Raw genomic sequence first — 13197 nt, forward strand, 5'->3', positions numbered from 1 at the left:
TACAGCGAATGAAACTGTTTACATGTTCTCACATACAGGTAGAGATTTGAGAGTTGCTTTTTTTCCCTATAAATTTATTCTTTTTTATGTCAATATTCCTAGGTACCACTCTGCTCCTGCTATCAGTGATATTTGCAGGGCTTACTGCCTTAAGTAGTATCTACAGATGGTAGTTTAGGGAACACCATTATTTATATTTCCAAAATTGTGAGAAAGCTTTGGTACTTGAGCACCTTTTAATTGTTTTTAAAATTAACTTAATTAGTTTTATAAAAATTCTTACAATTCAAAAATTATTTCTTTTCTAAAAACAGTTCATGAATTCCTGAGAAATTTCTGATGAAATTACATAGCTTTTTTTGTTTGTTTCTTAACAGATGAGGAAAAAGAAAATAATAGAGCGTCAAAACCACATTCAACTCCAGCTACACTGCAATGGTAAGATGCCTTTTAAAAGATCAAGAAAATCTATTAGTGTTTTTTCTAATGCCTTTTCCAGATGAAGGAACAGAGCTCTTGGCCATCTTAGAGTTCTAAAGATCCTTTCGCTGTAAGTGTTCCATGTGCCCATTTGTAACCTGTACTGCATTTCTCAACAAATGTCTTACAGGATTTGTTTGAAAAGAGGGAACTTCTTAAAAAGTTTAGAAAATCTACTTATTTATTTGCCTCCTTTCCAGCTGATTATTTGTGGTTTGTCACTGTTGTTACATTTATTTCAAAAAGAAAACTAGTACTGAGATTTTTTTTTTTCCAAGACTCACATTTGTTTGTGTCTGATGAAGCCCACCCATACCAACTGTTTTACTGACATGAGATCTCTGTAATTTAAGGTAGAAGACAACAAAAGGAAAGAGGTTTGATTAATTTGTCAAAATCCCCTTGCAAAGTTAGTGAGGAGAAAAAAGGAAGGGTAATTAGGAAGAGAGAGAGCATAGTTTGAGAGTTAGTTTACAGTGCTATAAAAATAAATAAGTGCTGTTCCCTTTGTGATGTGCAGCAGTATTTTAGTCTGCATGTTCTGTAATATGTACCTCTAATTCTGACATCTCTTGCTATAGGTCATCTCTTAGACTTTTGTCTCAATTTCGGTTTTTAATTCTTGTTTAGATTTCTTAATATTGTAAGTCATCAAGTATCTTTTGAGAGGTTCCATATATCTGGCAGAATGCAAGTGTCTTACATAGAAACGTCTGAACATGCTTATCTGAAATTCTACAGTCTTTAGCTTGTATTAAACCTTTTTAAAGAAAGACCTTTACTTTATCCATAAGTACCTGAAGTACTTCTTGTACATTCTGGATGAAAAGATAAGATTATTGGTAAAAAACATGAGTTTTTCAAAGCAAAATGTTAGCAAACTTCTTTCTCTGCTTCTGTCAGTCTCTTGGGAGATTTCACTGCAAAAAACCAGAAAAGAATAATTAATTCAGTGTATTTTACTAAATTTTTCTGCCTGTGAAATACATGACTGTGAAACATGCAAAAAGATGATTTGGATTATTTCTTCTATATTTGCTATTTAAAGTTAATTGTTGAGGCTTTTAGACTAAGAAAGCTCAAGACTTGTGGGTTGATTTTGAATAGGTTGCTGCCAGTATACAGAAACTTACTGACACTTTCAATGCAAATAATGAGATGGGCAAATATAAATAAAGGCATTTAGTTCAGAGGTATTGTTTCTTTGTACCTATTTGTATCAGAAAAGTCCTGTTTTTCAGAAGTTCAAGAAAAGTGAAGGACTTTTGTTTAACAGACACTCAAGAAAGGGAGTATCTACAGACAGAGAGAAAGTTATTAAAATAATAATGAAACATCATAGTGGTAATTTATTATTTTTCATTATTCACTCCCACAGCTTCAACACAGTTCAAACAGGACAATAAAGAACTATCTAGCTAAAATAAAATAGCAAGCAGGTCTTACCAGTCCCAGATTCAGAGCAGTGTTTATTTTGCAGTGAAGTCAGTTAAGAGCCTTTTCCACAGGAGCAAATAATGTTGTAGCCAAGAAGCCAACATTAATTAGAACATCCAGTGATACTGTTCCCAACAGAAAACATGCAAATACTGTAAACAGTCTTTTGCCAAATACTTTCAAGCTTCGTCAGTCATAAAGGTTAGTAAATCCCTAAACTCCTGGGATATTGAGCCTTGCTGGAATGTAGTGTGCACACTAATGTTCATTCAGCTGTGTTTGCAGTAGAATCCTAGAATTTTGGTTCTGAAAAGGCTGCTTGCAACTTCTTCCCTTCTCTCTTGCTAGTGTACTGGCTTACTACCGGTCTGTTGTATTATGTTCCTTACATGTTGAAGTAGGTCAAATATTGTCTGCTTTGAGTTTTCTGGAGCATCTGCAATTTTCTCCATTCATCTTCCACCCAAAATTCAATTAGTTAACAGAAAGCAAAGAAGTTTCATGTTGAAAATCTTCAGCTGCTGTCAAACTGAATTATACAACTGGCTGAATTTATTAACAGGCATGTAGGTAAAAAGTTTCTCAGTTTATGAGCCATACCTATAGAACAGTTTTCTGGTAGTTTCCATATGCTTTTCAACATATGTACTGCAGCTTTGGATTGGTATTTCCTGGAGAAATTGATATACTAAATAAAATGGGAAGCTCAAAAGTTAGGGTCAAACTGCTAAAGTAGCATGCTTATTTTGGGTGAAGACGTGCAGTTTCCACTGTTCTGGAAAGTCAGACACATTAGCACTGGGTTATTTGTACTTCAGTAGCACCTAGTTTACCCAGGTTGCTAAACTGTTGTGATCAGCACTGTAGAATTGCTGCTCAGAGCACTTCCTGGAGGTGTAGCTTTACACGCTGGACAGTTTTGCTTGCTCAGGTTTGGTGGTTCAACCTCAGCCAACAACTAAGTACAACTCAGCTGCTCACTCACTCCTTCCCCTTCCTACTCTCGCTTGGGATGGAGAGGAGAGTTGGAAAAAGGTAAAACCCATAGGCTGAGGTAAGGACAGATGAATAATTAAAGTAAAATAAGACAATAATAATAAGAGAAGTAGAGTTAATGAAAAGGAAAAAGAGTAATAAAATCCAAGAAAAACCAAGTGATGCACAATGCAGTTGCTCACCACCCACTGAGCAAGACCCAGCTTGTCCCTGAGCAGTGATCAGCACCTCACAGCCAACTCCCCCCACATTATTTACTGGTTATGATGTTCTGGAGACTGGAGAGTCCTTGACTTGGGGTAAGCACAACTTAACAGCACCTGAAAGTGTTATCAACATTATTCTCATACTAAACCCAAATCACAGTGCAGTACCAGCCACTAGGAAAAATAAATAATCCTTTCTCAGCCAAAAGTGGAACATGTCTGTGTGTTCCTTGGGCAAGCATGTGTCCTGTCTTCTAACAGAGATCTCTGGGCTGGATTCAAGAGGTGAAATTGGTGGGGTAAATGATTGTTTTCAGGATACAGTGCCAAGCTGCCCTTGTTCTGGTAAATGGAAACCTCACAGTGGTCTGCAGCATCTGGTGTCTGCCAAGTAAAAACTGGTCATATTTTTACTGTTAGATGCTACTACCATTTAGAGCTAGTGAAGGCGATGGAGTGTCAAAAACCAGAAACTGAGGAAATGTCAGGTGGAAAAGAAAGAAGAGGAAGAAAGCAGTAGGGAAAGCATAGCTAAGACATAAGGGAAATAAGTACATTTTGTCACTGGTTCATTCATATTGCCATCAGCTTTATTAGTTATTCCTTGTCTGGAATCTTGCTGTAAAAAGCAAATTTTATCAATCCCGTGGAGAGATATCCTTAATGTTTGTGCCTCTCCAAAGGTGAAATATGTTGAACATTTTAAATGTGAAGGATGGAGAACAGCTGAAGAAGCCAAGAATCGTGACTGGATGACTGTCAGCCTGGCTAAATAGCCTTTTCCTGGAAACAGGAATGATGCTTTTGTTTTGTTTCGTTGATGACACAAAATGAAGTGAAAGGCCTGGTAAATGTAGCATTACTGCCAAATACATCATAATTGAGGAAACTGCCAAATACATAATAATTTGGGGAACTACACAAGCTGGAGTTTAACTGTTAAAGCATGAATATAGCAATACCTGGTATTCTGGGTTTATCGCATGTTCCTGTGCTCATTATCATCTGTAAAGCTATAGCTTGGCTCTAAATGTTCATGTTTATTTCAGAGGTGAACTGGTTGACCAAGGTGTAAGTGTGAAACTTTATTTTACTTCATTTTGGGGTGTGTGTGTGTGTTTACTTCCCCAAACACAGAATTATTCAAAGTACAGACCACCTACCCCCACGCAGTTTGCTGGCTTACAGTGTAGGTATTCTGAATAATAACAGTATTTTGATGGTAAAGTCAACAAAACTATTCTATTTTCTGCAACATTTATAAAAATAATTTTAAAAGAGCAAGGTAAAGCGTAGTGTGGGAATGGATTCTCCCCAGATTTGTACTTCCTTATGTTGTTATACTCCATAAAAATTAATCTGTTCTAGAATCTATGTGATTAGCAGTGTTTAACATCACAGTTGTTCTGTAGTCTTGAGATATAAAAATAAATCTGTAACAACACTGCAGATGTGACTCTGATATAGAATAATCTCATTTAATCTAGAATTTTGTAAGTGTATATGGAGGAAAGCAGTAATAGGAACAGATTGAATTGTCATTCCTGTGGAAAGATTAGGGGCTTTATTCCTATATTGTAGTATACAAAAGGTCTCATTGTGAGCTACTGGATTTCTCATGGCTTTATTGTAACACTATATAGAATGTTCATATATATAAGTATATTTTATAACTGGTAATGATTTGTTAGGTAGGAGATTGCATTCATTATTTTTCTACAATACTGTAGAATGAAGCTGGATTCAAAATATGATAAAGTTGTTAAATAAAAGACAGGAAAATAAAAGAAGTGGAGCAAGATGGGTTTTTGATCATTAAAAAAAAGTTCAGGTATAATGGGGCATTGTTCAGTGTCAGACTAATGACTCTCTGTGAAAGAGAGGAGAAAAAGAGAAAAATTCATCAGATATGAAGAGAAATAATTAACTGCTTTTCTTTCTGTCCTGTCTTGGTCACGGAAGCTGACATTCCAATTAGCAGCTATAGTATACAAACGAACTCTCCAGGTTTTGAAAGGAGGTTTTGTTAGAGCACTATGAAATTGAGGAAAGATGCCATGATGATATTTCTGTAGAAACCAAGGAAGAATAGATGTTGCCCATACAAACTGATTCCATTCATCTAGCAGAATATCTTATTAAAATAGTTTGCAGTCACAAATGATCACGATAACTGAAATGGGAGGTAGGTCCTGAAAAAGGCAATGAAGGAGAGAAACAAGATATTTGGAAGGTGTTCTGCTGCTAACAAATGGCAGGGAATTATTTGATGTAAAACTGGAGTTTTTTGAGAATACGTATTTATTTTTTAATACAATTAAGAGGAAGTTACACCTAACTTTTTCCCTTACTCAGCAAGGCAGACAAACGCACATGTGACAGTAAATGTCTTTGACTGACACACGATTAATTATGGTTTAATGTTAAGTGTATGTACATATCTCTTGAACATTTTTGGGTCAGCAATCATAAAAATGATATTTCAAAGGAATGTTTCCTCTAATCTATAGATTTGTAATGAGACCGGTTTGGAGATTTAAAAATGAAGCATATGCCTGCTCATATATTTGACATATAATTTAAAATTTTATAGATGTATTTTCATGTATGAAAAAAAATAATAGTTTCTAAAAGGTAGAAGAGAATGTTATTTTACTGGGATTTTTCCAGCATTGTATCCAGATTGTGGTTTCTTTTTGTTTTTTCACTTTGCCCATAAACAATACCAAGAAAATATTACACAATAAGGTTTTGTGGACACTCTTGAGTAGTAGTAAATTATTTGCTTTAGCTATCCCTGCTTCCTCAAGGTAAGCAATTTTGCAGCTGGACAGGAGTGAAAAGACTGCAATGAACCAAAGGTGATGTGTTCTGTAAAGAAGGAGAGAATGCTTCCCCTCAGGGAATATTTATTATTTCATAGCTGTACATATATTTGTTTACTGCAGGATGCTTTTAGGGTATAACAGATTGCTGGAAACTCACAGTCTGTGGTTTTCATAACAAGTGTGAACCAAATTAAGCAAGTTAAGTATTATGGGAATTATTTGGAAGGAGCACTTAGGAACAAAGCAGGCAATATTTAGTAGACAAGAGGAAGTTAGAATATTTGCTCTTAAAAGATGAAGCTTTGTATATTGTTTACCATACAGGACATCCAACATACTTGCAGTTCTCTCTGTTTGATATTTGCTTTTTAAGGCTGGAGGAGAACTATGAGATTGCAGAAGGTGTTTGCATTCCTCGAAGTGCTCTCTACATGCATTACTTGGACTTTTGTGAGAAAAACGACACACAACCTGTTAATGCTGCCAGCTTTGGGAAGGTAAGTCTAAACTGCTGTATGACACCTTAATATCTCACCTGGTTCAGGTGAATTTGTACTACTGAAAATAACTAAATCTTTTACTGTTACAGACAGGTGTATGAATGAAATATCTTTGTGTATTCATGTTATTGGACAAAGGCTAAGATTTTAAGTATTTTGATGGTTGGAATAATTTCTAACCATGGCTAGGCTCCAGAGTATGTCAGTCCTAAGCATCATTGATGGTGGTATGGTGCAAAAAAATGGGCAGTTAAAATTGAATTGGAATTTGAATACAAGCCAGTGTAAATGCATCTGCATTATGACCTGCACCGCTTAAACAAATGTATAACTTTTAAAAACAGAAGGGTAAAATTGAATTCTGGAGCATGTCTGTGCTGTTCTTGTAAGCATAATATGGAGATCCTTGAATGAATGATATCAAATAATGTGGCAAATTCTCATGGTGCAGTACAATGCCTCCAGATGTGAAAGTCTAGAAAACTTCTTTTTGTGTGCACTGCAGGTACAGGCTGCCAAGCTATCCAAGTTATCTTCTCACTGTGATTCCTCGTGCTTCCCTTTCCAATCCTGCTCTAGTAAGAGGCAGTCTGGTTAACTCCAGATTCACAGTGGAGATGCACTTTTATCACAGACACAGCTGTGCATCATCTGGGTGTGAGCAGTAAAGCTCTACACTGGTAGCAGGTGTTAATAGCTGGCTAGAAGGTTATATAAAGTTTGTATTTTGGATTTGCTTGTTAGGTGATATTTTCCTCTCAGTGAAAAACAGGATAATATTTAAAACTGAAATTCTACCATAGAATGTGTCACAGGCCTTTAAAACCTGTAGGCTGTGAAAAAAACAAAGTGTAGAGTTTGCCAATGTTTTTGAAATGCTTGCAAGCATGAATCTGAAGCCCATTGTCCCGCAAGCTGTTCTCTTTTAGTGTTTGCAACATTTGTTCTATAGAATTTCTGGGTATTCAAAGAAAGAAAAATGTTTCTAGGGTAAGTGCCTGTGTAAAGAGTAGGTGAAGGATGTATTTAATGAGGTGACATTTTCTATAGTGCATCTTTAGGTCAGGCAGTTTGAAAAGGAAAATAAAATGTACTGTGTTGTAACATTACCATGTTTGTTGTGTCTTGAAGACCTGCATAACTCAGTGGATTCTGTGTTAGGTTTCTGTTTAAATACACTATGGAATTGTGAATGAAGTTGTTCATTGTACACATTGCTACCTAGTGATAAGTATAATGGCAACATGTAATTTAGGAACAGTGAAAATAAGAAACAGATTTCATGCAGGCTCACACATTTGGAACATGGCTCAAGTTTACACCATGCTACTTCTGCTGCTGCTAAAAACTTTTGTCAATTGTACGGTGTAAATATTGCAGAGTTTTTCCATCAGAACATAAATTTATCAGGATTTCCACCATTTATCAGTATGTGGCAGTTTTATACTACTGTTTAATCCTTCATCCCCCTCTCTCCTGCCTCTCATACATAGACCTGTTCATTGGTAGGAGTCTCTTGACCTAGCAGGATGGGTACTATGGTTTCCATCCAAAAATCACTGCATTCCAATGTGTTTTTCACGTGCTGTGGTCCAAGTGCTTTCCTCTCTGTTGCAAAAGAGTTCTGTAGTAGTGTTGCATGAAACTTTTTACCTTTTCTGTGGGGAGGAAGGAAGCCCTACACAATCATCATGGTACTGTTTCACACTAGTACTTTGGATGGCCATAACTTCTGTATCTGGGAACTGGCAATTCTGCACTGGTATGTCCAGGAACTTCAGACAACAGGGGGGAAAATATTGAAGTGAAACCAGCTTCTCCATCTGCAGAACCCGAGCAGATCCCACTGCTTCTTTCCAGCCTGTTACTGCTAACAAAATATACTGCATAGGTATAAAAATCTGCAAGGGCAATCTGCATTTTCTCAATAGCTTGCACTTGCAGTCACCTTCTCCTTTGGAGCATGTACAGGTATGAAGTTTTAGCCAACATTTGCTATCGTGTGACTTAAATACCAAATTGGCAATGTGAGTTGCATAAATGCCTTGGAAGCAGTTGAAGCAGTGCAGTGACATAGGTGCTGTTTAAGGCATTCTGCACTTAGCTGCTGCAGCAGAGACCCTGGACATGTTTGTCCTCATTGGGAAACATCAGGAGCCCTGCAGCTGTCACTTCCTTCAGAGAAAGGAGCTAGTTGTTCTGTGAAACTGTAGACAGTTCGCCTTTCAGTAGACCACATTGAATTTATAATTAATCTCTGAAGTTTAGCTCTGTGGGCAATGTTAAATATTAAGGCTTTTTCTTTAACAAGCTGGTAGTTTGTAGAAAGAGATTGGAGTTTAGCACATTAAAACAAACTGCAATAAGTAACAGTGTTTTCTGTTAAACCTCTAGGACATGAGCTGGACCTCAGACACTTGGTAATATTGAACTAATGAAACCAAAATTGGTCTGGGGAGTAGAGCGATTAACAGAGAGACAGTAATACAGACTGTTTTCTGAGGAAACCAGGCTAATAGCAATTAAAGGAACAAGAAGAACAAAGAACAGAAATACTGTATAAATAAATGCCTTTAAAAAAGCAACCTGTGCTCCTAAATCAGGAATGCTCTAATACGGATATTAATGGGATATTAATATCATATTTTGCATATGACAAAGGGAGCTGTAACTTTGTTATTCAAGATTTTAGTGTTTTATTCACTCATTTAAAATGCAAAAATTACAGGCAGTTTTTATCTATACCAGCATTTGCCAATCTGCTATGCTACCTAGTCTGTCATTACAGTACTTTTTATTGTCTGCTAAAGACAGGACTTAGTATTCTCTTATATAACTTGACTAAATAGTAATTAGGGAGGGCTTTGTAATTTGGTAGTTACAGCTCAGCATCAGGTGCCGAGTCCAGCATTAAATCCTGCTCTTACTGTAGACAGCCAAGCATATTATATTTTGATTTCATACAAAAGTGAAGCAGAAAAAGTAAAGATGTTCCATGGAACCAGCGAGAAGACAGGGAGGTGCAGTGGGGCAGGGCAGGTGTGTCACTGAGTTATTAACAATTAAATGTTGCATATGAGAGCGAGCTCTCTCACAGTGCATGTGTTCAGACTGTGAATTAGGCTGCAGGCAGGAGCAGTGAAAGCCCTGCTGCTGAGGTCACTTAAGAAGGATGGCAGCCTTGTGCCCCTCAGCCCTGTGCTGCCAATGCCTTGGGCTCTGCTCTGGGACCTTGGGGCTCCAGAGAGCATTTCAAGGTGTTTCCAGCTGGAAGTTCTGCCCCTGCCCGTTGCAGGGAAAGTTGTGCAGATGTATGTTTGGTTTGGGTTTTATCTGAGCAACATGTTAACATAAAATACTGGTGATTATTAACTATGCAACGAATTATGGTGGATGATGACTCTGACTTCTCATTCTTACTGGGTTTAATTGCAAAAACAAAATCATTCTTAATAAGAGCCTTCACTGAATCAAAAAAAAAGCAGGAATGTTTTGAGCATTTCCAAAGCCCTCAGTAGCCATTGTGTAGGGGTGAGTGCCATAAGGCTCTCCTGGCTCTACCATTCCTCCCAGCTGTTAGCTGCATTGGCAATTCTTTGAGCTCCTCTTTCAGTTTTATTTCCGACACTGATTTTTTTTTTTTTTTTTTTTTTTTTTTTTTTTTGTGACCCTGTATGTACACTGTTTTTTAGTCAGGACCCTCGAAGATATAATCTCCCTCATCTGCAGCGATCTCTCCCATCCTCCGTGTCCTCAGTTCATTGCTTTGAATTTACTGGGCAGCGCTAATTCCCCTGGCAAGCCCTGCCACATCTCTCCCCCAAACACGGTGAGATTTGCGGCGAAACCGCTTTGCATCCTCATGAAACCGAGTCCTTCCCAACTCCCATGTGCCCCCTGGAGGATAAATAATATCCTCTTCTGTTTTTTTTTTTTTTTTTTTTTTTTTTTTTTTCCTTTTGTGTTTTTTTTTTTTTTTCCTTTTGGGTCTTTCCTGCCATGTCTTTTGACAAGCAATAACAATTAATATTTGAAGAGGAAAACTAAGGTTGCTGACACTTCTCAGGGTTGTTCTCCCCCAGGCTGAGGTTCCTTTACATCATTTTGGCATCTTAAAGAGGTTTAACATGGATGCAAGCTCTCAAAAATTTTGTTGCTCCCTGACTGGCTTTGCTGTAAGTGAAAATTAGATTCCAATGAATGAATTTCACTAGATAACGAGCAAAGTCCACGATAGACTTTTAATATTGGTTAGGAAAGAATTATTTTTTTCCCAATAGTTTACTTTGCCCTAGGGAGGTACAAACTGTACCAGCCAGATTCCTTTTTCATCACGATGCACTGTCTCTATGCCCAGTTTTTCTTTCAGGACTGTTCCTCCAGGCATGACTAGGATAAATAAGATTTACAGTTTCTTGCTGTTGTACTGTATGATTTTAAAGTTTGAAAAGGACAGAAAAGACCTTTATTGAATCCTCTTTGCTAATGACATTGTGATGTGATTGCATTCTGATTTGTTCTTGTATTGAAATACACATTATCAGGAAATTGCCTGCTGTTGCTCATAAGGAGATACTTGTCCTGAAGATGTGCTTTTTATTTCTTTACTCTCAATTTTCTCTTAAGTATCCTCAATAGTAACTGGTATAGCAAAGCCAAATTTACTCTTAGTGCTCTCTTCTGATGGTTTAAAACAAGACTTACTTTATTATGAGCAATTTCTACAACACTGAATACAAAAATAGAACTGGGGAAAAAAAAATCAATGTAAATGTGAGGATGTGGTTTCTCTTATTGCACTGAATGAGTCTGTCAGTGCTATCTGAGCCGTCCCCGATTTTCCTTCATCTCTTTTGAACAGCTCGGATTCCTGACTGAAGAACAGTTACCAGCAGTATGAGTTTTCTTCCCAGCTCTGAATCTTCTAGTCCAAGCTCCTCTGATGAGACCATAATAACACAAGTCCTGCAGAAGCAGGCAGTCATGCTGGTGTGGACAGTGGTGGTCCTGCAGTGTAGCTGGAAGGGTCTTTGCTCCCTTGGCTCTACTTAGCTGATTCTTGTATTATTGCAGGTTGCTGACTACTGCCTTTTTCTTCTTGAACTTGGGGAATAAGAAAACCAGCGAGGACACCTCAGTTTCTCTGGAGTGACTTTTCCTTTCTCAATGCCCTACAGCAATGGGATTTTTAGTGTCTTTGCCACTTCAAGCATCTGGCTTCCAGTTAGTCCTTAAGCATGGAGTGGCCCCAGGGCTGCTTTACCTCATGCCTTGTCAACACGTCCCAGAGGCTGTGGGACAGCTCAGGGTCTGCCAGAGTGCAGGGATCCTGGCACTCAGCTTTTTCCCACAGATAGGCTGGGTGGTGGCAGGCAGTGTGCTGGCACCAGCACAGAGCAGGGTGAGTTGTGCAGAGTTTTAGATCTGCTTGGCTTCAGCAAGCCAGCACCAAAAGTGGCTGCAGCTCAGCTAAGGATCTGAGGCACAGCACTCAGTGTTTGCAGCTTTGTTGGGATGCAGTAATCTGTTTGATCATGCCTTAGGCTGAATTCTATCTGGCCAGAGAAACTGCTGAAGGAGGATATTGTTTTACGTAGCTGAATTTGAGGAGAGGTCTTGCAAGCTTCATTGCAGTGTCCGGTTCAGTTGGAGTTCCTCACAGAACCTGATCTCCATTGCAGGCAGAGTTGGGCGCAGATATTAGAGAAAAGGTCAGCAGGTTTTCTGCCTTGCTTTGTAGTATCAGTTGAGCCATATCAGTTCTAGACACAAGTTCTTCTCCTAGAACTAGACCATGCCCTATTCCAAAACTTAGGAAAGTAAGTGGAGAGAAAAGGGAAGGTAATTGAATCTTACCAGACAACAGATATGTGGTCAAGAGTACCAAGCCTGTACATTGCAGTCTTCCCTCCTGGCCATGCAAGTAAGAAAGCAAGAGGTAGAGAAGGTAGAGACACAGTCAGGCCTCTTCTCCTTTTGTTTACACAGTTTGGTGGATTTGAGAGTCAGAAATGGTGTCTTGGGCTACTTTGATTATGCTCTTTCAGTGGATATTTCTTGGTGCAAATTTTCTTGACCATTACCTCAAGACAATATGATGCTGAATGAGCCCCAAGCCATTTTAAGCCAAAAGGAATCTCTTAACACAGGTGTTAATAATAACCTGTCTCAGCAGGATTTTGAAAAGCACTGAAGCAGATGAGGAACTCTGGAAAGACAGGGACAGTACTGAGTCAAAGACAAATGAACCTCAATCTTTCACTTAAAAGATTGAGGACTTCAGTGTTGCTTGTGTTTCATAGCAGTGAGAATAAGGAAAGCATATAATTATGTTTGTTATCACTGACTTCTTTGCTGCTGCCATGGCAAAGAATATTAAGACTGAAACACCACAATAGAAGTTGGTAAACAAACACACATCTTCTATACTTCACTTCCCAAAAGAAAAGCATGCTGTCTAGATATGGGACCTGAAACCTGAATTCAGAGAAGTAGAACCAGGCCCTGTTATGAAGAATTGTTATGAGAGGAAAGAGAATTTATACCATGGTATGTAGAATCTCTCTAGAATCTCATAGAGCTAGGGAGTGCAGAGCCTGGAATCCATTTCTCATTCTGGCAGTATGAAATTGCTGGGTTGCAACTTAATTTGATCTTATTTCTCTACTTTGTGAAGTTCTAGAAGCAAGGCTAGAATTATGTCAAATAGAAAGGAACACCCTCTAGATCAGGTGCATCATGCCTTTTGAA

General features: G+C 38.1%; 1 protein-coding gene across 2 annotated transcripts in view; it reads left to right on the plus strand.

Moving 5' to 3' along the window:
* RFX4 (regulatory factor X4) overlaps positions 1-13197 on the plus strand; it is an 85836-nt gene that overhangs the window by 26079 nt on the left and 46560 nt on the right. For both annotated transcript variants that reach the window (XM_021535952.2, XM_021535963.2), the window contains exons 3-4: positions 378-438; positions 6321-6444. In XM_021535952.2, coding sequence (XP_021391627.1) covers positions 378-438; positions 6321-6444 — 185 coding nt within the window. The remainder of the gene's footprint in view (positions 1-377; positions 439-6320; positions 6445-13197) is intronic.

This window comes from Lonchura striata, chromosome 5 (assembly GCF_046129695.1).
Source record: "Lonchura striata isolate bLonStr1 chromosome 5, bLonStr1.mat, whole genome shotgun sequence".
Lineage (NCBI taxonomy): Eukaryota > Metazoa > Chordata > Aves > Passeriformes > Estrildidae > Lonchura > Lonchura striata.